Source organism: Lissotriton helveticus, chromosome 12 (assembly GCF_964261635.1).
Source record: "Lissotriton helveticus chromosome 12, aLisHel1.1, whole genome shotgun sequence".
Classification (NCBI taxonomy): Eukaryota; Metazoa; Chordata; class Amphibia; order Caudata; family Salamandridae; genus Lissotriton; species Lissotriton helveticus.
This window is the reverse complement of record NC_136073.1, coordinates 789,400,579-789,428,576: the sequence shown is the minus strand read 5'-3', so window position 1 is coordinate 789,428,576 and position 27,998 is coordinate 789,400,579. Positions and strand designations below refer to the sequence as shown.

At 44.7% G+C, this 27,998-nt stretch overlaps 1 protein-coding gene across 4 annotated transcripts in view; it reads left to right on the top strand.

Moving 5' to 3' along the window:
• TPM3 (tropomyosin 3) overlaps nucleotides 1–25,880 on the top strand; it is a 99,612-nt gene extending 73,732 nt beyond the window's left edge. For all 4 annotated transcript variants that reach the window (XM_078669903.1, XM_078669901.1, XM_078669906.1 and 1 more), the window contains one exon: nucleotides 24,412–25,880. In XM_078669903.1, coding sequence (XP_078526029.1) covers nucleotides 24,412–24,494 — 83 coding nt within the window. In that variant the 3' untranslated portion in view covers nucleotides 24,495–25,880. The remainder of the gene's footprint in view (nucleotides 1–24,411) is intronic.
• Nucleotides 25,881–27,998: the final 2,118 nt, after the last annotated feature.

The following is a 27,998-nucleotide window of genomic DNA, read 5'->3' as shown; positions in this document are numbered from 1 at the left end:
ACCCTCCCTGCATTAAAAACCCGTTGCATTTCCAAGCAGTGCAACTCATTGACTCGGATATTAGAAATTGCAGCCTCAACTGATGGGGATTTCCGTGCTCTAAGGCAGAGACTGTAAAAAGGTTGTTTATTAACATGCTTGTAAGTGAAGGTACAGTTACTCCTCTGCATGGAATGACAAGATAATGAAGTCTTCCTAACTGCCAAGGAGATTTAAAGACCTGGGTGGTGTTCAAATTTACAACCAGGCAACGTGATCAGCCTTTAATCTTCCCTCAGACTGGGTATAAACGGAGACCTGTTAGTAGTAAAACAATAAATAGAGAACATTGAAATCTTTATGCGGTTTGCAATATGGCAATGCACATCTCTATGCAAGGTGATTTCCTGAAAGTCCATACTTGGCGCTGTGGAGTTACTGTGGAGCCTTTTCAGTCCTCTTGAGTGGAATGCAGCCCGCCCTGCTTGACTCAGCAACAGGGTTTGTTCTTGTCCAGGCTCGATGCGTGCAGTAATGTACACAATTTGGAGACCAGTGCAGGCAGAGCCGATGGTGGATGTTTATGTAACACGTGAGCTGTGATGGAGAAATAACACGAGTTTTCAGGTGTCTTGGAGTCGAAAGAGACCCTCTCACTGTTTGCTCTTCGTTTTGGGGGGGGGTATTTTCTGGGTAATCGGAGTCTTGCACATGCGTTGTGGACCAGACAATGGCATTTGTGTGATTTCAGGGTACATGTTGGAAAAATGCACTGCCCTCCCATCCAGCCCAGATCTCCAATTAAAAGCCACATCTCCTGGTACACTTCAGAGTGAACTTTATGTTCCCAACAGCACTCACCACCAGGACACGCCAAACACTAGCTTATAAACAAGCATTTGCAATGCAATAGGTCTGGAATGTACGAGAATTTGAGCTATTGGCATTGTAAATGATAATGCCTATCATTTGTGTTATTTTAAATTTTTTTAGAATATTTTTATTGGTATTTACATGTTACAGAGTACAAAGTGGCATACAACAAATAACAGGTTTAAAACAGATAAATAAAAAGCATTGTCTTTTACAATGCCAATAGCTTAAACTCTCGCAAATGCGAGACCTATTGGAAATGCTTTTGTTCTCTAAAAATAAAACGTTAGTGTTGCAGGCAGGACAAAGCGATTTGAGAAAATAATGCTCAGAGGCTGTAATTAAAGCCTACCGCGTAACACACGTAACAGTTGTCGCAATGGGAGGTTACAAAATGAGACAAGGCGGTACTAAGGAGGAACTACTAAGCCTATTGATAAATGAACAGCCACAGTTTACAGTGGACAATGACAGGCCAATGAAAACAATATGGGTGGAGCTTCAAGTCCCTATCTGAATACAGCATGCCTCGCAGAGCAGCGCATGCGCTGTCCATGCTCGATCTAATTAGGACAGACCGATCTGCTAAATCTACTTCCATCACAGCACCCAGCAGCAGACCCTTTCACGTGGTGTCTTAAACATACAGAAAGAAGGTATGGCGGGCATGTGTGCACACCCTAGAAGTGCAGGTGATTTGGTACAGCGCTCTTGTCTCGCCCAGTAAATGCCAAAAACCTTAATTCGCAATTCATTGAAGTGGAGTCATTTCCAGACCAGGCGAACATACCCATTCACACTACTGCCAGTACATCTTCACAAGCTGACTTACACTCCGGTTTGCAGTGGAAATACTCTGAAGCGGATGAAATGAATTACTTGTGCATGTTTGCCCAATTGAAACATTCAGAATTCTATGTTTATCTATGTTGTGGTGGCTGACCTTTTCTTTTTTCGAGGGGCAGGGTAGCTTTTGCATATCCAAGTACCTTTACAGCAAGTTTCCTTTTCAATGCAGCTGAACCTCCAGCCTCTTGAATGTTTGAAGTATTTCTGAAGTTTCTCACTTATGGCGTCCTGTTTAAAGTTCCGACATAGGGCTCTAGTTACTAAGCTTCCCTGGTATCTGGATAATTTGGTTAAGTCACCCCACAGCACTGTCTGCCATTAGTTGTCTTACACTTGTGCTGGGCTATCTGCATGCGTAGCATCCCTGAAGATGCGTAAATGATTTGGTGCCAATCTCCCCTCATGTACTAAAAACATTTCATCACAACTCGAAGTTTTCACGTTCCCCAAATAGAGGAGCTTGGGCATTCATACTATGGATAGCTCTTCACAAGCAGAAAAGGTATCTGGCGCATTATGGACAGCTCTTCACATGCATCATCGAACTCACGTCTGAGATGGGAAAGTCAGCAGTTGTCACCTGTTATATCCTGCTCTTCCTCTCTCTTTGTGCTCTTCCTCTATCTTTGTCCCTCGTTAGTGTCTGCTTGTCTATGTGATGTCATCCAGGATTCTACCTGTTGCTGTTCAAGGGATTTATCAGTTATCTGGAGGCTGAGCAGGAAGTTTTCTGCTCCCGGTGGGGATTCTTACCATATTACATTCCTACTTGAATGCTGTACCTTCTATCTAATCTCAAGAATAAATATACTACATGAACATTACAACAAGGACCCATCATCTTTATTTCACTGAATTTAACATCACCCCAACTAACAAAAGTGCTGTAGTGCCATATTGGGGACCGATTGAGCCTGCCTACAAAGGCTTTACTTGGGTCGAAATCCTCATCGATTCCAAGCTTAGGAACATCTGGTTTTGAATATATTGCTTCCTGAACAGATCTGTTGCATCTTGGAATTTCTCTGGACACCTGGATGGTTGAAATTTAGAATTCCCCTCCAGCATGGCTGTGGGAAATGTTCAGCTGATGACGTCTTCTGGTCCCAAGGTTGCTAAAATATGCATCTGGCAAGAATGAAGGGTCTGAAGAGCTGTTGAGACTGGCACTGCTGATAAAGGTTGATTGGAGTAAGGACGGAGGCCTGGAGGTATGTGTGGAATGCAAACCGCAGCATAGCAGACTGGCGTGTAGGGACACTTCGTGCTTTTTCCCAAGCTGCTTAGCCATATTTGAATCTATATATGCATTTCAACACGGATTTCTAGCTGTCCTGCCTCCGTGCCCAGGAAATTGCAGATATATAGGACAACCTGCTGAGACACTAAGCAGGTCCCCGCCCCCCCATGGAATGTGCAGGGAGGACCGAAACCTGGATTAGGTGGATGGCTTGAATCTTTTTATGCTTGAATTTTACTGCCAGCAGAACCAGTGTGGTGTACGGGTTGAAAGAGGTCTAGTGGAAAACAGGGTGCAGTTAAGACCTCATTTATTCCCCCAATGCAGTAAAGAGTTAAACTTTTTCATCTGAGGTGGCAGTGAATAGGCACAAGCTAAAAGAAGGTTTTCAATAGCGTTGTAAAAAAAAAAAGCTTTCTAGGCGCAGGAAGTGCAGAGGCACAGCAGTTCATTCAGATAATGGTGAACATGGGGCTAAAATAGAAAAAATTAACCGTAACTGTTCAGTTCCTGAGGCACAGCCGGGAACACGCATGCTACTTTGTTTAAAAACTTGAATCTTGTATTTTTAACCTTTTAAAATCGTGCAGTGTGATTGAAAACTACTGTGCTTTTATTCTTTTTTGGGGACAATGTGTATCTAAGCTACTGCCTCATTCTGCCTTAGGCGCGGATGTTACTGGGAGCGCTCTACAGCCTTACCTGACTCTGGGCTGCATTCTCACGCTCCGGTGCAGCGCGGCTGCCATCTTTGGGGGAAGCAGGTCAGCGCGCTAGTGTTTAGCGTCCCGTGGGCTTATAAGGTCGGACGCCCCTCGCCGCGTTAGTTCAGTTCCTGAGGCACAGGCAGGAACACGCATGCTACTTTGTTTAAAAACTTGAATCTTGTATTTTTAACCTTTTTAAAATCGTGCAGTGTGATTGAAAACTACTGTGTGCTTTTATTCTTTTTTTGGGGACAGTGTGTATCTAAGCTACTGCCTCAGGCGCGGATGTCACTGGGAGCGCTCTACAGCCTTACCTGACTCGGGGCTGCAGTCTCACGCTCCGGTGCAGCGCGGCCGCCATCTTTGGGGGGGGAAGCAGGTCAGCGCGCTAGTGTTTAGCGTCCCGTGACCTACGTTCCTCTCCATTTAACCAGAATGCCCCCGAGGACGTGCAACCGGCGTGCCTATTGTGCGCCGAAGGTGCGCCTATGGTAAGCCCGTCTGCGCCCATCCGCGTCCCGGAGGTCACCGGGCTAGGCCCTACTAGTGGATCCCAAGTAGTAAGGCAACCTAACTTGATTAATTATGACTCCAAGCAATTACTTACTTTAAGGGGGGATGCTGACCGCCATTGTCCCTTGCTCCCTATTAGTCTTTCGGAGGCCCTAAGGTGTGCATGTTGTGGATGGACAACTCCGATCCCCTTATGCTGTAAGGATATTGCATGTGCTTCGGACTCTCCCGCTCGGGTGTCGCTTGGGGAAAAACGGCAAATCAACTTTTCCTGCTTGTTATTAAATACTCAGTCTCTGGGCAAACATGCGTTAGATGTGTTCAATCTGCTCATGGAGCACAAGCCTACATGCCTTTTTTTGACAGAGACCTGGTTAGGTGACTCTTCTAGCCCTGATATTTCTATGGCCCTTCCTTCCAATTATTTCATGGTGAGAAAAGATCGAGTGCGAGGTGGAGGAGTTGCCATGGTGGTGGACAGGCGCTACACATGCTCTGTGGTGGTTACGGAGGACATTTTGGGGGCGGAATCACTTGGTTTCTGTTTGTCCCTCTCTCCCCATCACGCGTGTGCCGGGCTATTGCTCTATAGACCACCTGGCCATTTAGGCTCTTTTTGCGACGATTTGCACGCAGCTTTGGCCTCACTAACTATGAAATATAAGCACTGTCTACTACTTGGGGACTTCAATATACATATGGATGGTACTTGCTCAGCTGATACTGTGAAACTTGAGGATGTTACTAGCACATTTAGTTTGTCACCTTATGTCTCCTCGGCCACCCATAACAAAGGTCACATCCTTGATCAGATCTTTTCTTCCTTGCCCATCCTTTCTTCCCCTCCCCTGCCCCTGATCTGGACAGATCACTTTCTATTAAAATTTGATATTTTGGGCTTCTCCAAAGCAGCCAGCGGGGGTGCTGGCTTTCAGTCTGCAACTTCCCGCTCCTATTACTGTCTCACGGCTGGCATGTTGGAGCAGTCCTTAGTGTCCCACCCCTGCCAATTTACGGGCGAGCTAGTGAGTGACCTAGCTCTCTTCCAGGCCTGGCTCACGCAGCGCCTTGATGAGTTAGCCCCCCCCCCCCCATCTATTCAGCCTAAAAAAGATCAGCGGGCGTCGGCTCCATGGTTCACCTCGGTGCTTCATGAGACCAGAAGGTGCTGCAAGAAAGCCGAAAGAGCGTGGTGAGAAAATTATGACCCCCCTCATTAAAAGAGACATATAGGGCCCTCATTAAAGGCTATCGTACTGCAATTGTTGTAGAGAAAGTTGCATCTTTCCGAAAGATTAGAAATGGCTGCTAACACCAGTAAAGAAATTTTTAATATAGTCAGGGAATTCACTTCCCCTATCTCCTTGTCCGTTAAATTCTCTCCCACAGTCATGGGTTAATCGACATGCCAGTTTTTTCGCTAATAAGATCTTGAACATTCAGGCATCTTTTTCTCCTGCTGCCCCTAGATGCGAACTTAGCCTGGATTCCTCCCTTATTGGCTCCTGCCCGGAGAGTCATACGCTCTTTTTTTCCTCCTCTATTCCCTCAATCATCACTTGATCTATTGCTCAAATTAAAGTCAGGTTCCCCATCGGATCCCTGTCCAGCAAAGATCTTGGCCAAGCTGGCGCATGTGATAAACCCCATTATCAATCCTCTTCTCAATGCCTCTCTTGAAACTGGCACAGTTCCCAGTGCATGGAAAAGGGCTCACATTCTTCCTCTATTAAAAAAAGCCTAATTTGGACCCCATAGATCACTCTAATTACAGACCGATCTCGCTGCTTCCCGCTTTTGCTAAAATTGTGGAAAAGCATGTTCACTCCACACTCTCGAGCTACCTCGAAACCCATGACATTCTTCATTGCACTCAATCGGGTTTTCGATCCAACCTGAGCACCAAAACTGCACTGCTGGAAGTCGGTCAATAAAGGAGGTTCAGGACCATGGAGGGAAGGCAATGCTGGTCCTGCTTGACTTATCGGCGGCCTTTGATACCGTCCCTCACGGGCGTCTTCTTTCAAGACTCCAGGAGATTGGACTGAGAGGGACGGTATTCAATTGGTTCATGTCCTTCCTTTCTGATCGCCATCAATCGAAATGGGCCCCTCCGTTCATTGCCACCATACCCCCGTTGAACGTGGGAGTGCCTCAGGAGTCGGTGCTGAGCCCCACGCTTTTTAATATTTATCTCCTTTAGCCGATCTGGTTGAATCTTTCGGCGCCCGGATTGTGTCTTATGCTGACGACACTCAGCTCCTGTTCACCTGCGATAAGAACATCGATTTCGCAGGCGATTCCATTAGGAGCTGCCTTGAGGCTGTTTTTTCTTGGTTTCAAGTTAATCAGCTGAGATGCAACTCGGACAAATCTGAGATCCTTTTTTATGGTTGCCCTCCTGACGCTCTTTGGAAATCTTGGTGGCCTTCTAATGTGTACCCCCCTGCCTCAGCAGCACCTCTGGCTAAGAATCTGGGAGTGAAAATTGATAATGGCTTAACCCTCCAACCCCAGATTCCTAATGTAGTTTGCCAGTGTTTTGGTCTGCTACGAACTCTTAGGAAATTTCTTTCCTTTCTTTCCCTCAGCCACAGGAGGATAACGGTACAGGCTCTGATTGGCTCCAGGTTGGATTATGCCAACGTTCTATACCTGTGCCTTCTGGAATACCTCCTCACCCGCCTTCAATCAGTACAGAATGCGGCGGCACGGGCCATTTATGGCCTTAGCCGTACAGCCCATACTTCGGCTCTTCTAAACTCGCTCCATTGGCTGCCGGTGCGGAAACGTATTCACTTTAAAACTCTGATCATGGCCTTCAAATCTCTACACGGCATTGGTGCCGAGTATCTAAGGAAAAGAGTACAATTCTATTTTCCTTCCAGATCTCTCTGATCCGCCTCGCAAGCACTGGCCATCGTGCCTGTAACCAAATGAGCACGCATTGGAGGTCGTTCTTATAGACAGCTGGCCCCTCAACGCTGGAATAACCTTCCTTTGGCCCTCAGGAAACTTGACAACCTGTTGTCTTTCAGGAAGGGGCTTAAGACCTGGTTATTCGGACAATAGTTTGCATGTGTCTCCCTGGATGCCTCTCGGTTGATCTGTATAGCGCCGGGACACTATCCAAGTAGCTGAGCGCTCTATAAGACACCCAATAACATAACATGCATGCTCTAAATGAACATTCTCTGCACTCTTCTGCCATCTAGTTTGCATTGTTTTTAGATCTCAGCAACAGAGCGCTTTACCTGTTCTGTGTCGGACATATATGGTCTACAATATATTATATGGAGAGGGGTTTAAGGCGGGCCCTTGCTCATGATTGGTTGGCTATCTTGTCCATCTCATGCCCTGCTCCTTATTCAGTAGGTTTTCTCTCTACTCTGTCCCGACAGTGAAGCATAGTTTCTTTACTTCAGTTCTTATTGAAAAGACTGCTATCCTTTCACCGCTTACATGATGGCGCTCCGTTTTAGGTTACGCCTACTAGACTGTACAGGCGGCGTCTGTTTTAAGACATTTTGTAGGCTTACAGATAAATTAAACCTGCTTGAATTGACTTGAAGCATCCCCATTGATTACTTGGGTTGGTTTATGGTCACTCATTTTCCTGCTCATTTGATTGCTTTTTCGCCAGTCTTGTGTTTGTTCCTCCCATGGGGCATTATCACTTTCTGCTTGTGGATCTACTTTCTTTCTTTTTATGGAAGCCCTCCGTGAGAGCACATGTTTTCTATTTCTCTCCCTCATGAGTCACTTTTCTAAATTTCACTCACCCCTTGCTTTTTAATCCAATTCTGCCGCCAGTGTTGCTTTCCCAGACCACCCTCCCTTGTCCCTTGCTTCTCCCACCTCTGTCCTCGCCCGTGTGCTTCTCCTGCCTGCACTACATTGCTCTCTGGCCGGTTGCATCTTCTCACTGTGCCCTCTCTCGCTTGTTGCTTGTACTCCCCACGCCTGCCATTTGTCTTACTTCCCCACCCGTATTATGCCTTAGTGCTTCCCTTGCACAACTCTATTCCTCGCCCCATTGTACTGCAATAAAAAAAATATTGCCTCATTTTGTAGCAATGCACATGGATGTTGTATACTTGTGAAACTAATCGACCGCCACCTCATAGTGGCTTTTTAAAAAGCTTTTTGTTTCTTTAGCCATGCTGCTCAGCATGATAACCTTTGGCAAAGCCAGGAGGTCCCAAAGGCGAGACCTACTGGAATTGCTAATGCTTTTTTTTTGTTTAGTTTCTGCACTCCGAGAAAATTAATTTCTTTCCTCTGCCATCCACTCACTACCACTTGCCTCTCCCACCCCTGCTCTTGCATTGCTTCTTCTGACCTTATTTTTCTTGGTATATCCTTCCACCCCAGCGTTGACTGCTTGTGGGCCTGGCACCTGCACACCTCCCGGACTGCTCGCCTTGTTGCTTTTAACAGTGCTTTTTAAAAATAGTTTTTTTTCCTGAGGGTTCAAGAGCTGCACAGTGCTACCGCCTCCCAGGCTTCTTTTGTATTGTTGCTCACTTGCCAACATATAAATAGGTAATGTAATGTAGATTTATATAGTTTATTCTATAAATGGCTGTCCTTGTTGAAATGGTAAATTACAAATATGCAGGTGGTACATCACTACGTAGACTAAGGCATGCGGTGGCCTTTTTGGAATGGTGATGAATTAGTTTGTATTCCTTCGCACTTACTGTTGCAGACTTGCAGTGCTTCAGCACTCTGTCCATGCCTTTACCTTCCTTCGCAGCCATGCTGATGGTAGTAGTGGCATTGAGTGGTATGTTCTGGACTCTTGCCTTTAGAGGCCTACTACACAGAAATTAACTGTGATAATTGAAATAACACCTGGTGTACTGCTTTAAGTAAGCCCCCCTATTATGAATTGGTCATTAGGGTGGAAGATAAAATCCAGTCCTCAATAGTTTGATAAAACAGGTTGAGATATATTGCATTTTTCCCTACATTTGCTTAGAAGCCATCATCCCTGAAAGAGCACTCGTTAGATATCGTAGCTCTTTCGTGGCGTGCATATTAAACCTGACCCTCCTCTGCAGTGTTGCAGAAGGGCTCACCCTGGGCTAATTTGTTATGGCCAACATCATGCATTTTCCGGGGGGAAAAATCTAAAGAAATTGCTGGTGCATGCAATCAAAAAATATATTTCAAATTGCCTGTTATGTAGCAGTGTCTTTACACTTCAGGTTTTTTTTTCTTCACTTTTTCAGCGTGTCCTTTCCAAGTATATTGTCAAACAATATGACAAAGAATCACACGAAGAGACCAGTAAAAAAATATACATCTTGCTGTTTCCGCTGTATGGCCATTGTAGAACTATTTAACAGGCTCATGCAACTGTTCAGTCTCAGGTTACAGAGGCCTTGCAGGTTCAGACAGCTCACAGATTACACTAATCTTACGGATTAGGGTTTCAGACACCAGTACTAATGATCGTCGGTTATCTGCTTTAAATATACTTTTGGAAATATTAACAACGGCCTGTCAATTAATGAAAATACTCCTAGTTTTCTCATAAATAAAAGGTTTTAATTTTGGAAAACAAGTGCCCTCCCCCCACCCCAACCACAACGTATTTTCATTTAAAAAAATACATCTGTCCTGAAATGCCACTTTTTGGTATTTAACAAATAGTAAATGTGCTTCTGATCAAGTACTTTCATGTACTACTGCCCATGTATCCCCATCTCATGCCTTGGGTACCCACAGTAGAACGACCAGTTTTGCAACGCCAATAGATCTGGGTTAAATGTGCTTATTCATGCTGAATTAGCACATTGAGTGAGGCCCATCGAGGGAAAATTAGCAGGGTCTTTAGTTAAAATAGTCCCGCATACACTTCAATGCATCCACTGGTGTGGATGTGGAACGACACGCTCGTTTAGCTAACAATAGGTGAGAGATTATTACTCCACTGGTCTGAGCCAAGACGTGATTGACATAGTTTAAAGCCAGTGACTGAAAAAGGCGGGTTGGAGAAAGTCAGTGGTTGTAAGGAGATGACCCAGCGCCCACTCTATTTTGTTAGCAATGGGTCTCTTTGACAGATGTGCTGTCAAGACCAAGACTTATAAATCCTACAATGAGCCAAGGCTAGCCTTTGGCCAGAAGTCGAACCAATCGTACCGTGGGTGTGCCAGTATGCCAAAAATTGCGATTTCTCTGCCAGGGCCATAATTTTGTTAATAGTGGGTGCCTTTATGCTTTGAATGAGCCAGTATTGCCATATATACACACCAAGGACAGCAATTCCCTCATTGGGAGGGCGCGGGTGCTCAAACAGCTAATCTTAGCTGCAGATTGTGCATAAACCCAAGAAGCACCAGATAATCTCCCAATCGTTACTTTAAAGATAATTCCTTGCACGTAATACATTTGTAATTTGTTTAATCAACTATACTACTGACCTCTCCCGTAACACACACCATAGTTCGAGACACACCTTCAGTTAGTCATCCGTTCGTTAGATTAACCTTATGCCGTCATGGAGAAGTGATAAGTGACAAACCAATTAACTAATTGGGTCTTTCACCACATGTTACTCGAAAGCCACTGCAATAAATGCAGTATAAATGTACTACGCCCTCACCTGCATGACGTGGCATCATAATGAACTATTGGAATTGATAGATCTGTATATGTAGGGTGTACTTAAATCTGGCTGGGAACAGTAAACACCCACTCCAAAGGCAAAATGTGAAATCTTTCGACATGGATCAAAACACAAAAGGGCAGTATAAAAAGATCCAATCCATTTCGACTTCACCCTAGCATACACAAACCACTTCTAAACCAACTGTATTGAGATCTCACAACAAGCTACCAACAGATACACAATTGATTGATATTTGCAGGTGACTTAAAGGAGAGCCCAAACAGAAAATGTGATTTGATGCTGGAAGAATGGTTGTAAGCACTACACAAATATAACAAAACGTAAGACCTCACTTGCTGGTCCATCACAAAGTAACATGAGGTGGTGAGGCATCTAGAAGAAGAATCAGAAAAGGCGAGAGGGCGCACCATCAAACCAAGTGGACTAGACCTACTTCAGCAGGGGTGGGGGAGGGGAAAGGGGCCTTTAGGAGCCTAGAGGAGCACGGGTACAGGAAAGCAAGGGTTCCAGTAGGATACTGCCCAGAAGGATTAGGCAATCGTAGCCAAGCTCCACAATACTGCTAACCCCATATGTAATGAATAGAGCAGCCCTCTTAAAAACCACACAGGTTCAAGAACTACACAAGGGCTTGTATCAACTTCCACTGTCCCTCTCCACCATCACAAACCTCCACCAACCCACAGAAGAGGCAGAAGCGACAAGCACACTTAATAATGGGTCGGTGGGACCCCAGCTAAAGGTTTAGACTTCCACAGCCGACTCCGACTTAGCAAAGGGTCTGAAGACATGCATCCTCCAGACACGCCCCTCCCTACACACAAGCACCCAGCACAGATCCATCTGCAGGGGAGATCACTGCATTTATCATAACCGGGATTGGCACTAACATGGAGAGGTCCGAGGTTTGCCAGGTGTGTGCACTATGAAGCCATGGCTAAAAAAGCACAGATCTGCCCCCAGTATTCTAGGGCCAGGCACCAGCACGCTTGTGATGCCCTCACTTTCAAGTCTATTTGCTTCTGCTGCCTGCGCAGGTCCTGTCCATCTCCTCCTTCACCGGGCTCTCTCTGGCTCCAGTGCGCCACATGGCTTCTATTCCGGTGCACGGTGGGATGGAGTCAAAATCGCACTCAAGTGTGACTTTCGCCTTGCAGTGTTTCTGGACAGGAGTCAAATGAAGAGCCCTGGGTCTCCGTTGCAGGCCAGCGTCCTCTCAGATACCACACTGCCCATCAGGGCTCCAAATACAGAAGCTGAACTGCCTACGTGGCCTTCTTTGGCGAAGCACACACTCTCGATTTGTATTCTTCCCTCCTAAGTGGCATTGGTGAGCTGCACAATTACAGATCAGCTGAGGCGAAGAAGGGGGCCAGTGCCTGAACACCCTCAGCTGGGTCGCCCCGGGTGCTATTCATGTACGTTGGTTCATTGTTGGAGGGGCTTGTCTGTACCTTTCCGCCCCCCCCTTTGAGATCATGCTTGATAGTGCTGTGTAGGTGTGTACACTTCATGCTACTGCAAGCATGCACATTCGTTGTGAAAGTGGACACTAGCCTCTATGCACCCATGTCATCCCTTTGCTGGTCCGGTTAGTTCAGCAGGTATGCTTCTTGAGATGTGCGAGGGGAGCTTTGCAGCCTGCCTGTTCCACAGGTGCTGCTGCAATTCAGGGGTCTGTCCTCTTTTTCTCTTCCAAAATGATCCTGGGCGGGTGTCCTCCCATCCTGCTCCTTTAGTGTGGTGGATGCTGGACTATTCCTTCGTAAGGGGTTTAAGAGGACTGGAATGAGGGCCCGGGTTTTGCAGCATGGAATCTCTTCTAGATGCACACTCGTTGTACAATTCCGCCATCTAGTGGTTGGGTCTGGGATAGAGCGGGGTTCCTCTTGCCCTTTCCCTTTCATTAGAGACTTGACTGGTTGGGCTAACTCTTGCTACTTTACTAACTCCTTTCTCTCTTCTCTCTCCTTTTCCCTTGTCTTCCCCTTTCTGCTCCTCACCCTCCGGCTGCTGCAGAGAAACTCTACAGCCAGCGTGAGAGAAAGCGCCTCCTCTCTGGCAAGCTGAAGCTAACGCTGCAGGATCTCAGTGACTGTTAACACTACTAGGAATGGCCGCCGTTTACACGTGCATGTGCCCTCCTCCTCGGCAGCATGTTTTGCACAGTTAGGGCAGGGGCAGTTAGTTGCTCTGTCCTCTTCCAGGCTTCAACAAGCCAGACCGAGATCTCTCCACTGTCACCTTGAACCGGTGAAACCTCGTTGGACTTGCCCCTCCCCAGCCAGGGAAGGCTGCCTGCTGCTCCAGTGCTTGTTGATTAGACCACCTTTAACCAATTCCATTGCCTCATGCTTCCCATTTCCACCTTCAAAACAAGTTCTATCGCTTTATTTCTTTCCTCTCGTTTTCGAATGCTCAATTTGTTTTTTTTTCTTTCTTATCTGCGTTCATTTAATCTGTTCTCCGTAACCACACTTTATATTGAACGAGGCTTTTATGATTGGCTAAGTGTGGTGTAGGCGCTTGTTTACTTCCATTGAAATGCTGATGGCAGGTATCCAAATGAAGGAAATAGATACCTAGGCTCATGTGAACGTCAGTAGTTCCACAAAAGTTATTTTGACCCAAACTCTTCATCAGAGCTCTTCTACGCCAGTCTCACATTGACTCCTACCATGCAGGTTGAGTGCTCAGTAGCTCCGCTGCCCTCTGGTCATGTGACCATGTATGGACCTCTCTCAGAATAGTTGTTTTTTTCCCCCTTGTATGCTGGTGCATCGTTCTATGACCGCATATAGTGTTTTTTCTCAGAAGGCTTAATTGTGAAGACGGACTACACAAGAAATAACCTCACTAGTTGAATTAGGCGTACTCCATGGTGTAGCTTGTTACTGAATGTGAGACCAGTTTGTCTCGTTCACAGAAAAGATTGCTTTTCCTGTTCTTCAGTGATCTCACTTCTTTAACATGAAGTGAACCTGTAATGACGGAGGCTGCCAGTCCACCCCCATATTACCTCTGGCTGCATCTCCTAACACTGAACCTGCACGCATGACCTCGTTCCTCCTTTCACCCAACCACACTGAAGCTACATTCACTCGTTTGAAGCGCAATCGATGGTTAAAAGAATAGGGCTGTTTCTCCAACAAGAGGTACCCATCTCTGATGCCACCTGCTTCCCACATTCTGGATGGTCTGTGTATTCAGCTGTTCGATTAATTCAGCTACTCCAGCTCATGCTAAAATGAAGGTTTTCATGCTGATAGGTCACTGCCCTATGGTATTAATCCTCCAGCCAACCCCTCTTTAACAATCTGACCAGAACAGTAACACTGGAAAATGTCAGCAAGGCCCCATGGCCTGTAAAGAAAATGTCCCTTTCTGCAAAAATGATCAGTTCATTAATTTTGCTGAAAACACTTGGTTTCATCAAGAGAACCACATTTGACTGTCGGGTTTGTCAGTCTCCCACCAGTTCTCAACCCGTGGGAGTCCTCTATCTTTTGTCCATTAAAAAAAAAGTTAGTCCCTGTGCTTCGTGTCCCTTCGGTCTACTCCACTCTATGCACCCCCTTGCCTCCACCCAGTAACTTTCAGATACGTTTTGCTGAAACATGGGTACTCTGTTCTGCCCTCTCTGCCAGAATCCACTAGCATGCATGATGGGGGGGGGGGGGGGGGGGGGAGAGTTTATAAAACCTTTCATAGAACCCTAGAGGCAGAAGTCTTGCTCCACCTTTCACCCGTGGAACACCCACGTCCACAATTGGTCACTTTTCCCGCCCATTGGAATGAATGCAGAAATCATGTTCTCTTTTACTATCCCACTGGAGCCAGGCGATTCTGTTTCTGGTCACTACTTTCAATCCATAAAGGGAAGATTAGAGGGAAAGTTGTTTAATTGCATACGGAGCTTGGTCCTGGGCCTTCATACTGGGTGGTGTGTACTGTTTCTCTAATAATTACTGTTGAAGCTGTAAAGAACAGACGTATTCTGTGTAAACTTCAAACCAGTAGTCAGTCAGCTGCAGTATCCCAATGATTTTAGAGATGTAGACCATGAATTCAGTGATCGTTTCTGCTCATTAATCAAATTTGGGCAACTGCATAGCGAATGTTAGGTTATTCTCCCTTAGTCCAACGTGACTCACAGCAGCGGCAGATGGACCAAGTTGTATTTTCCTTCCTGTAGCTCCATCCTGCTTATAACATTTGTTTTCAACTATCCAGATTTAGACTGTTTCTGTATTTAATTGGCTCCCATTAAATACCACTGAATAGTGGCGTGATATAGGACATATTGTGTCCGGTTAAAAGTACTACGTTGTACCATGTCACTTAAATAGGAATACTCTAAAAATATTCATTATACAGTACTCTTAAAAGCATCCATGAACGAATACTGTCTGGATCCTTCTTGGAATTGTCTTCTGATGAGCAAGGCAGGGAGATGGTTAAGAGATCATTATCATTATCATTGAGGAACCCGCACAGCAAGGAGTAAACCAAAATAAATTACTGTAAAACAAGTGTAGAAAAGACTCCTGTCTGTCAAACTTGGTTTCAACCCGAGTTGTACGCTGTACAAGCTTTTTGTAAGTTGAAAACAAATTTTAAGGATTTGCCTGAAACCTTAACCAGACTTGTAACTCGCCTCAAAGTAATAGCACCTTACAGACAATAAAGGAACTTGTTTTAAATAGAGTATTGCAGCTGGCTTGCTTTTCATCTTTTAAACTTTAAACCAAAGTCTTCTCCCTTATCACTTTTTTAGGTAATTGCATGCATCCAATTCTCCAATTTCTAACTAGGGCATTTCCAACTAAAAGGGTTTTTAGAGCCGTTTTATGCGCATTCATTATAAAGTCATTTAGACTGTTATGGTCACCTAACACTCACTGGTAGTGTCAACTGGAAGCTGACCACATCTATACTCGCATCTTCTGTGCAAAGATTGAACATCAAAATGGCAAGCATGCATCCCAATTCAGTCCACGGTGTATTTTTTTGCAATATTGTCGTTCCAATCCCAGCTTTACACACACTGAGGGATCTGAGTAAAAGTTGAAGGACTAGGATCTTTTATCAGCAATTCTGAACCTGGTCAAATGTAGCCACAGGATGGCTTAGTTAGCCCTATTGAAGGTTGCAGAGTAGTCTAAGAATCAGCAGTAAGATACCCTCCCGTATTTAAATCATCCTCTGGCTCATATTAAGGGCTGTAAAGTTATCCGTGGATATGGCATTTGGGGAGACCTCTGTAAGAGACGCATAGGGACGGGAAACCTTCAAGCATGGAGCGCACTCATTCTCTAAGGCCTGTCCTAAGAGTTGTGAAGGAAGGGTGAGCATGGATTAGGAGTACGGAGATCACTAGAAGTGTTATTTTGTCTTCTTTGAATCCTAATCCTTAAAATAGGGCTTCCCAAAGTTTAAATCTGCTGCCAGAAGAGGGGGAACAAGGAGGGACACTGCAGTTCGGCCTAACTAGTCCTATACCTGCAACATTTTACACTTTTTTTTTTTTTTTTTTTTTTTTTTGCACTGGCTCAAAAAAAACACGTTAGGTGGGATACATGCAAATTATATGCAAATCCCAAGACTGTAGTTGACAAACATGCCCTTTGTGCCTTGATTATGCCTCTGAACTGTCCTGCATTTTTCTTTTTTTGCCCACCCTATTAGTTGCTTTTTATCTCCCTCTACTTTTTTTTTCGCTTACTCTCCATCTCATCAAAATGCCTTATTGGAAGTACCTAATTATTCCTCTATCCCTTCGTAGCAGGTTTACTCCTTTTCCATGTAATGTTTGTAGCCTACACAATGAATTTTGACACTGCTTGGCTTCTCTTAGATTTAAGCCTGACCAGGAGGACTGTCTAAAGGTAGCAAGGGTCGTTTTTCTATACATGCATCTTAAATCATCCATAACCAATCTTATCCACTCTAAAATGCGTGCAGGCAAATAATGAAATTGCCCTCTAAAGCAGTGCTGGCTGATCTGTAGATGTTGTCAGGCTGTTTGCAATGGTGTGATATTTAATTTTGTTTAGGACTGTAACCCAAGATACGGTTTTGTGGATTTTTTTTTACGGGGGCCTGAATATTTCTAATTCTGGTGCACAAGCTGTGGCAGTGAACCACTGTGAGAGAATGGAGGGTCTAAGTTTAGCGTTTGAGTAGCGGCTTTTTGATGATCACATCGTTTATGTTGCAGCACAATGTGGTTGTTCTAGGGCTAAGTTGAAGTGATTGTCCTTTGTAACTGCTTGTGAGATTCCAGCACAGGTTGAGGCTGGAAGGCTTGAGGCGGTGTGAATGTATATGCTTTGGGAGCTGCAGCACAGGTAGAATGGTCCCTGTTCGATTGTTGTGATTGGCGTCTACATCTGCTCTTGTAGTGCAGGCTGCCATAGTTCATTGTTGCGCAGATCAGCCCAAGTGGACCTTCTATTTTTAGGTGATGTACGATTTAACTGCTCTGTCTGAACCCGATGCTCAAGTGAATGTGTGTTGTGTATTCAGGCTCCATGTCTTCTTTCCCTTCTCACCAGTGTTGTAGCGTATGGTTTTTTTGCGTTTCCATGGGTGAATGGTTAATATGTTGGGTTCTTGGCTGTGTAAGTGTTTTCTATGACACTATTGAACAGGCGAGTACTTATTAAGACACTCTGTAGGGCCTGTAGGCACATGGCTTTATGAACACGGTTACGGTTTGTTTGAGCTAGGAGTTCAGATAAAAAGTGCTGCATGTCTACTGGAGGCGCAGTGGTAGTGGAATAGTTCTGATTCTTCCATATATGGCAGTGGTACAGGCTGTAGAGACACCGACTTTGATTGGTTTTGTAGAGTAGTGCTTTATTTCTTCTAGTACATTGTTGGCAGTAGCAGAGACTGATTTGCTTTGTTTAGAGCTATGTCAGTCAATGTTGCAGCTCAGTGGAATACTTCTGAAAGGCTTTAGTCCGTGCTCGGGCATTGTGGTGAGCAGCTTTTGCCCATGGCTCGATCCAGGGCTGTATTAGTTTTTCGTCCCATTGGTGATGGGTGTCCTATTTCTGCATGGCCATGGTAGTTGTATGGTTTGACTGATATGGTTGTTTGCAACAAGATCATTGCCTCTCTCACAATTGCAGTTTTTTCTTGAATGTCTCTAGCGGTTGCATGGTTTGATTGGTAGAGTTGCTACTTTGGTTCACAGTTACAGCTTTTGCTTTTAAATTCTCCAAATCGTTGCAGGTTAACTAAACTTTGTTCACTTTTTGCAATGTTACGATGTCTCTACATGTTATAGATGAGGTTGTTGGAAAATATGTAGAGGGATGGAAGAGAGGAGACATGAGCGAGAATATAGGTGAAACCGTGCAAATGGAATGATCTTTGCAAAATGCTAGAAGAACATGGTGTTCCAGGTTGTCAACTTTAGACTGAGTGGGCATGGCAGGAAAAACCGAATAGGAGACGAGGAAGAAGCAGGAGAGCACAGAATGTAGAAATCAAGGTTATGGATCGTATCCTGGCTGTGGTTGACCTCTTGCAAGGCTGTCCAATGGTTTGTTTGGTTTAGGGATTTTGCGCAAGTTTCAAGCCTGAATACGGGTAATTTTTCTGTACTGCTTTGGGGGTTCTCTCAATGGCATTTGTTCAGTGAGACTTTAGTAGTTGCTTGACGAGGGTGGTATCGGTCGAGCATTCTCTTGGACTTTAGGAAGTACACTGCTAGGTTAGGTTATTGGGTACTGTGCCCTTGGGTTGTTGGGTGGTCTGCAGTTCTCGAACACGGGTTGTGAATGCATGTCACCCTCTTTAGTCTGTTCAGATTCTGATTGCATGCTCGCTTTGTCATTTGTTCTCTCGCTCCTGATCACTGTTACTGTGTGCTACATGTCTGGCAGCTTCTCCAAAAATAAAGGATTATCTGAAACCACTTGTGAGATTATTATTTATACTTCGGCATAAGTGATCTGCAGGTGTTATAAGATCGTGTGGGATCAGCATATTTCACCTGCTTTGCAAGCCACGTAAGCTAAGAGTTTGTTTCTGCTTAAATGAGGAGTAATGTTTAGTTGGACAGTCCTAGCCACAACCAACGTTTTGGCAGATGCCCCCGCTATTTCATGCCTATCTTTACAATGTGAAGATTCAGAAACGTAGTTTTGATATTTGAAAAATACAGGGAAATGTAATGCTAAAGAGTACGTTTCCCAATAATGGAACCTGTATTTGCTACAGAACTAGTTTTAACAGAAACCAATTCTATTTTCAAATATTACTAAAAAAACAAAACAATTCAGCAGTGCATAATGACGTTTCTGCTCTGGTGTGGAATATTGCAGACCCTTCATCAGGACATGTAGGGGGACCTTTTCAGTATCTTCAAATTACTTCTATTGAGTGGTTTATTTCAGTCTGTTCAAGACTCACATTTACTGGGGATTCCCCTTTAATTTGTTATGAATATATACTTTATATTGTGGTTAAAAAAAAAAGCTGCTCTGAGCACTTCATGGATTGGTTCTAGCCATTGGTGGTAGATGAGGGTGGGAAAGGTCTTGAAACACTAAGGCATCGCCTCTACTTGATGATCTTTGCAGAAGGTTAGAATACAGGACAAGGACCGCTTTGGTGTCCAAACAAGACAGAGCCTCAGGTTTGGGGCAGTAATGGCCATGGGATGAAATCCTTGCATGGAGCAACATGGACAAGGGAGTTGCAGATTGATTTAATCTCTGTCTTGGGCGTGTTCCCTTTCTTATGGCGAAGGGAGCTGCATGTGACCTCGGAGACCTTTTCAACAGCAGTGAGTAGCATCATTCACACCATTGATATTCTTTAAAACTAAAGGACTATTGTGGGACAGCTGTTTCTCCAGTTGTCATCAGCAGCACGTGTCTTCCTCCCATTATGGGGAAGCATTATTTGTTAAATGAATTTCTTAAACAGAGTTACATGTGCGACTTGTTTGCCTTAGAAGTCACTCTCAGGCCCACCAAGTGTTACAATAGCCCTTACAGCACCATTGAGCTTCTGAACTTCAGGAGAAGGTGCGGTAGTGACGGAGAAGGGTCATGCTCCTGCTCATCCTTCTTTCAACACTGCTTTAACGCCTTTTCACTTGTAATATTTGTTAAAATGTGAACGAAACAGGGAATAAGTGGTTCTCTCGTGTGTGGGAGGTGTATCAATCGGTGTATAAGGCACGTTTCTTAACCTGTGGTCCAGGGACCCCTAAGGGGCCAGAGACGCCTACCCAGTTGGCCTGACCGCTTGGAAAATGTGTTATTACCAGATTATTAAAGTGTTCATAAATAAAGAAGCAAAATGTAATGCTTTAAAACATTCGGTGACTGAAGAGATTTAAAATTGGAAGTTAAAAATTAAATTGATATCCTCATTGTTTTGTACGAGCAGTGAAAGTGCATGAAACTGAATATATTATGGGCGATGGGTTGCCTCGGTTACATTTTGGAAACTCCAAACTTCCCATTAATTTGGATTTAAAAAAAATTATGATATTTGTATTAAATAAAATATTTCATCATTTGCATATTTGTTCAATGAATGCTTTTTTCTGTATTTGTGTGTATTGTTTTGCAATTCAAAACATCTAAATTGCTTACTCCAGGGTCCCCAGCTTCCAGTAATGGCTGTGGGGGTCACCGGATTCCAGTAATAAGTCAGGGTTTCACATAAGTCAAAAGCTTAAGAATCACTAATTAAAGGTGTTCCTACACTGAAGAGCTTCGGTGAGCACCAACACTAGTAGTCCAGTCCCTCTTTTTCTCGACTTCTGTTGATGAGAGAAATTACTACAGCCCTTCTCCTGTGCCTTGTCAAGCCTTTATCTTCTGCATGGTGATTGAATGAATGAAATGCTTCCTTCCCTACAACAAAGGGCTCTGTGAATGCATTGCCTTACTACCAGTGTACAGTGTGGGCCTGTCATTGCTACTTGTGATAAAACAGTGCATCATGGGCCACAAAAGTGGTCAGGCCAGCAGTCTAGTAAAGACTAGGCTCCACGTATATTTAATGCATGCAATGGATCCCACATGTAACATGCAGTGGGAGATCTATTAGGACTCGGTTAAATTTTCAGTTAGAGGTCCGACCTATTGGCTTTGCCAGTCACCAGGGGCACCTAATTGTATTTCAGCAGCACGCAAGTGCGGAGTCTGATCACCTGCTTGCTGACGTTGATCGGGATGCCAAAGGGTCCTCCCATTATTGGGGAACCACCCTATGGCTCCCCTGGCAATTTGAATGTTTTGTCGTAAATATGAACCTGTGTGTCAAGCAGCGAAGAATAACAAAGTACTGCTTTTTAGGTCGAGCGACCTATCTCAATGCGCATGCGCATTGAGAGCGGGAGCTCGATCTATTGCGGCTTAAACAGAGCTTACCGAGATCAGGCGATTCCCAGGCGATTTCTTCCAGTGCACGTGAAAGCGCGTGCACAATGCCACCAGCCGCTTGCCTCGCATTACCACATCAAAGGCAAGGCGGCCTCGTCTCAGGCCCCTGCTGCTTCACACCCTCATGCCGCTCTCCCCGCTCCGCCCCCTCCCCTGCCCGCCGTGTCGCATTTCTCCTCCGCCGGCCGTACTTTCACTTTGACGGCCGTCTCTCGTGTTTCTCCTTGTTTAATGTCTTACTCTCCTCTGTCCTGCCAAACCTATTTCCTTTTTTCCCCTAAACAAACTCACTCTCTTGCTACACCTCGCTTTTTCCTGCATTCTGCCCATGTTTTCCTCTCATCCTCTTCAGTCCCCTTCTGCCCTCTATCAAGCCGACTCCCGCATTCACTCCTCTCTGTTGACCCATGCTCCTCCTCTCTCGCCCTCAACTTACCCAGTATTCTCACCCCCTCCACTCCATGCTCCCCTCGGCCCACCTCACGCCTCTTCCTGGTGACTGCTCTCTGCTGCTTTCCCTCAGCTTCCAGAATCTCCCTCCTCTCTCGTGGTTCCTGGAAACGCTTCATAGACTGGACTGGCATCCCGGCAAATCCCGACAGCCAGATTCACCACGTGCCGGGGTCGAGCAGATTAAAAAATCACTGCACTGTGCCTGGATATCTTTTAAAGGGTCTTAAAGCGCTGTCGGGCACGCTCAATGCTGCAGACAACCAGTTTGTTCATCTTTACAGATTTCATTCGTGTGGTATTAATATTAACATTCGTGTGGTCTTTCTCTATGCGCCTGAAGACTAATATTTATCAGACACTAAACCTTTCATCTGATTTCAAATGGATACCACGCTTTTTAATGTATATCCTTAATTTCCATTAGCCTTTTTATTTTTTTCCCTTCATTTCTCCCTCCGTTATACAGTCTTGCAGATTTTTTTTAATGAGATCTGACATCCGGCAGTGACAGGCGTGTGGGTGGATGTGTTGGGCTCGACATTAAATGTACAGTCACTGACTCCGTTATCAGGCTTTTAGGACTAGCTTCAAATAGCCGCATAGAGATGTAAGGTACATCCATCAACATTTCACAAGAATTCCCCCAGTGTTATGTGGCTGAAGCCTATAATGAAATCAAAGGGCTGCTTTGAACGGTAGGCAGTCGGCAGTCCATCCCTTTGTATGGCTAATACATTGTCAGGTATTTTCGAGGCGGTACACGCTACAGCTTGGATAAAGCTGTATTCGTCAAATTGGTCACGCATATTCATGAATCTCTGTCTAACACCAGGCGGCTACATTTTTTTTGTTTGATCAGCAGTCTGTATTCATTCTGCCGTCAGACGCACACCTCCCCTGCTTTTCCTGTCTTTGTGACAGTAAAAGCCAAAAGCAGAGAAGGCAACACTCTCCCTCAATGCTTGCTTGCAACATAGTGATAAGAGGTTGATGTGTATGTATGTTGCTTACCCAGAAGTTACAATATGAATTTCCCATGCCCCGAAAATATCTAAAACGGTTTCTTGCTTGTTAGAATCGGTCAGATCATCTGCATGCCAGATTGGTGAACGAAACAGTTGTTTTTTTAATGTTTACATAAAAGTCAGCCAGCTGTTCTGCAATGAGATGAAATCCGTGCATAAAACAGATTAATGGAAAATACACTTCTTGCTGCAACCTAAATGTTGCTACTAAATATGTTTGTGGAATATGCACATTGTATAATTGCTATTCTTAAATTATACATGCATCTGACACTGCTGGGTACTTCGTCATTTCTTATTATTTTAACAAGAATGCTAAAATACTAAAACAGTACTTTAGACATGCTTTTACAGGTGGTGTGCTCTCAATCTTGTTTGAATGCGTGTTGCATGCATATTCCATTGCTCAGTAGGCACTTAAGAGCAGCTGTCAAGCGTCAGTTTTAAATCTGAAATGTGCTGCGTTCTGGCTGTGACCCCATCGTGTTTTGATTCTGCAAAGCCCCGGCATGACTGCACGTTTCCACTGGTGGAAACGTTCTGGAAGGTCATACCCCAGACTACCATTGTAAACTAAAGGTACATTGTGCGCTAACCTAGCGCTGTTTAACAATATAATCTATTTCTCATTCCATTACGTGTAAGATGTGCTCATGTGGGGCAAGGGGCGAAGGCGGGGCAAGAGGAGGTAACATTCGTGTGTTCTCCAGCTTGCATTTGGGTACTATGATGATCTTGTAATCTCTAGTGACCCACACACCCTGTTGACAAGGCAAAATACAGCACTTGGGGGGCGTGGGGGAGTTGCCAGAAGGACAAATCACGGCCCCCTCCACTCCTTCCCAACTCTGGTTGCAACGCTGAGAGATGGTCTTTATAGGTCGGACCTCAACAATGGTGCTTTGGGATTTGAGCTTTATTCCATCTGTTTAATAAGTAGTTAAAAAATGATAAATGCCACTAAACATCAGTTTGACTGTGTGCAAAGAAACTTTTAAAATAAACTTTTACCCAGTCTGTAGGGTGGTCACATCTGTCATTTGTTTCTAAAGTGGCTTAACATTCTTCTTGCATTCACCTTTTAACACACAAATGAATTTGTCAGAACATCCGTCATTGGGATTGCAGTTTAACATCTCTAATGCCTGCAGTATGTATGTGTGTGTGTGTGCGCTTTGCTATAGGTGTCACATTTGCGTAAGTTATAACTATTGGCATTGTAAATTGTAATGGCAAAGCTATTAATTAAGCTATTTTCAAAACCAACACATGAATAAAAATAAATTCATTTACAAGACCAATAGCTCAAACTTTCCTAATGCGAGACCTATTGGCAACGCCAGTGCTTGTTTGTATTCCATGCATTCTTTGGGGTAAAGACTTAATTGTGGCAAAATGTGCTGATCGACTGTTCTGTTCCGATTTAATAGTTCCCAGAATACCCGTCTCAGAATCTTTTTCCGCTCTTGAGCCACACCAAATCCTCTACGCTCCTGCAATCATTAGAACAGTTGGCTTTTGTTGTGTGACTGTGGCAGAATGTCACCCGACATCCAAACATGCGCGAGAAGAGCAACAAGGCCAGTCTGTCAAGTCTGTTCTTTTCTGTGACAGGGCGGATGACGTGGGAACGCTCTACGCACGCGCTTCTAGAATCTGGTCCCCGCTTGATGACGTTGCTTGCTAACCTTTGTGTCCTTGCCTCCCTTAGATAAGCTGAGAGCCACCAAAGAGGAGAACGGCAAGATGCAGCGGATGCTGGACGACACCTTGCACGAGCTGCACAGCTTATAAAGGGACCGCCCGCCCGTCGCCCCGCCCTTGGGAGCCGCCCTGCCCAACTCTCCTTCCACCCAATGGTTACAAAGTTGCCTTTTACGTTGCCAAAACTCTGCCTGTCAATTCTTACTTTTTCCCGCCACAAGGTCGGAGGATGCAGAGTTGGGCATGGGAAATCTTTGGGGTCATCTCTAAGGAAATAAGAACAGACATGAATGAAACGCAATGTTTTAAAAGCATGTATGTTGTTGACATTCTGTCATTATTTGTGGAAAAATAATGTAAACCTTGCAAGCGCCGGCTGCCAGCCTAGGAGCTGCGTATTTGACACAAACCCTGTTCACACTGCCCTTTGGGAAACCTGGGTCACTAGAAGACATTGCCCCCCCCCTCTTTGCGCTATTACAGCTATATCTGGGTGACATATCTTTCATGGGTGTATTTGCCAATAATTAAAATATATAAACCTTTATTTGTTAATTTAGTTAGGGGGCGGGAGGGGGGGTTAAATGACAATAACACCTACTAGGCTACCAAAACCTGCCAAAATGCTTCACTTTTTATTGAGCACGTATTTCCATTGTATGCATCTTGTGTGGCTAACTCGTTTGCAAGTCCGGGGGGGAAATTCTCCTATGAAAACAAAGTGAATCATGCAGTACTTCTCGGCGACCATGGTGTAGCTAGCTAAGTCCAAGAAGCACAAATTCTCCCCTCTGCTCTAATTTAGCACTTTTTTGGTAAAGATTGTTGTTACTGATTACATAAATGCCCGTTTTCTCTTGGGCCACTGGTCGTTTATTTTTGTTGTTGCTTTCTTTGCATTGCAGCATGTTGGCATATTAAGTACCTAGTGCTGCTTTTACTACCCACTCCTCTATTTTGGCCCTCTGTTGCCATTCACAAGCCACATTTGCATCCATACCAACTGGCCGGTGTTTCATGAATTTCCAGACTTTGCATTTGGAGCAGTGTTTTACATTCATTTTGTTCTCCTTTTTTTTGGGTTTTTTTTTTAAGGATCAGTCTGAAAATACCCTCTGGCTGATCCTTCTCAGAAAGGCACATCGCTGCCGAAGGTTTGTGTTAGGCCATTAAAAAAATAAATCCCCTTTTTGTGCGAGGTGAAAGAGTTGATAAACAATTGGGGTTACTTGCCCATCAGCTAGGTTCTTCTTGCCTGGAGGTATTTTTGTGGCAAGATCTGAAACAATGTGATTTGAATCGACATCGAATTAGGTATTTTTGATACTAAACTTGAATATGAACAATTTTGTCTTTATTTTTTTTTATTTGCCTCTGAAATAAAGGACTGTTTACTCCAGGCTGTTTTTAAAACATTCCATTGGGCTTTGATTTACTTAAACAAATATATGAATAAAGCTGCTATTCATAAAACGATTTACTGGCCAATTTGTGAGTATGGGGAGTGATTCTTGGCTGCTGTATTGGTAGGATAAGTAATATATTTTGTCTTTATTAAATCACTCAAATCTACCTGAACTTGAAGGCACAAAATGCATCCTCGACAAACACAAAAAGCTAAATGAAAAGGCTGGGGCACTGTCCAAAGGAACACTTTACCATGCAAGAGGGAGCCTGAAGGATGAACTGGTATGGGAGCATGAAGGCAAATGGTTTATGATCTTGTTTGTCAAAAACACAGTGGGAACTGTACATTACCTTAACCCCTGAGTTTTGTCGCTCGCACGCTCATGACGAGCTCAGCTCGTCATGTAACGCGGCTTTTTGAAAAAAGCCGCGTAGCGCAAAAATAGCCGCCGCACGCATGCGGTTAAATTATATTCACAGTACTTTCAATGGGGTAAAGTTGTGTTTGGAGCTTATGACAGAGGCAACCTCACAGGTCTTCGGTGCTTACAACGACTCCTCCAGCCATCATTACCGTAAGAACTGGATCCCTGTCAGATTTTAACATGTAAGGAATGACAAAAGTACTTGTGTTCAGATTTCATTCTGTGCAGGCTTACTTTAAGTGAATATCTGGATGTCATGGATTGGGTCCTGAGCCTCCCTTGCACTCCACTGCTTAATACCCTGTTCTCTTTATTGTTGTGCTTTAAAGGTCACTTGGATTTGCATCCCAGACATGAGCATTTGGATAGTTAGCTAACTTTATTAACCTTAATGCTGGCTGTCAAACGGCTCCATTCTGCTGTTAAAACTTCCGCTATTATTGGTCCTGTACCACGTAACTTCAGATTGCTGTTCAAGGCTTGGTACTTTCACTTCTGGAAGATGGTTACACCCTGCTCGCTTTCTGCACAGACGTTTCAATGGCACCTGTTGAAGGCGTCCTACATGCTGCAGCATGTCTCAATGGGTGGAAGAAATATGATTTCATTACTGCTATACTGGAGGAAGTTCCCTTGCCGGCCTGCCCCATCTTCAAAACCATATGCATCATTTACAAAGCCATCATGACCAACGCCCCCGTTGGCATGCTGGCTCTCATCACACCTGCAGCTAGGCCACCATTAACCCCTTCTACGCTCATGAGGAGCTCAGCTCGTCATGGGCGTAACCGGCGCTACGCGGATGACGAGCTGAGCTCGTCACGTAACGCGGGTTTTTGCGAATCGCAGCGCGCAGCAGGAATACCGCTAGCGTGCATGCGGTTAAACAGGAGACCAAGAATTGTAAAAAAGATGGAGGTTTGCCAGCACTTTCCATCTGCGGCTATATTTGTGCTATACAAACATACACAAATGTCACAGCAGCACTGCTGGAGCATTTCATCCACGGGTGAGTACACTGAATTATTCCCATCGATAGGGAGATCGGTTAACTTCTCCTGGGCCTCTGGCAGGAGATTCAAAGACCTGAGCCAGGCCTACCAACACATGGATTGACTAGGTTCTATGGTATTTTTTTTGATAACCAAATTATGAGTTTACAAAGCGGGTGTTTACAATAACAAAGCAAATCTGGAGCATAGAAGTACATAAAGCGGTATTTTCAAACCATAGAACAGTCTTGCCGGTATTCCATAGTAAGCCCACCATTTCCCCCATATGTTATCATATTTCGAAGGACAGCTACGTTCCTCGTGTTCGAGGCATGTGGGCTGCTAAATTCATATCTTTGCATTAGATCGCCGCCTAGTGTTGGGTCCGGATGATCGCACATTGTTGTCCTGGAAGATTCTTCGAAGTATCCTGAGATAGGTGGCTCCTCCCCTGGACTACAGTGCGCATGGGCATCGGCTCCATCCCCAGATTGTTTTTTTCCGCCATTGGGTTCGGATGCGGTCTCGACGTCTGTCGGAACCGAGAAAACTAGCTTTTTTACGGCCAAAAGGCCTTAGTTTCATTACGTCGGTATTGTTTGCGTACGGTCTCGAGTTCTTCCGTCTCTTTGAGTCTGAATCTGCGGAGTCGTATCACTCTTCGGACATCGAGGCCTTCTCATCGCGACACGACCAGAACTTTTCAGCATGGAGCGGAGCCAGTTTAAATACTGTCCCGTCTGTGGGTCCAAATACCCACATATCGACGT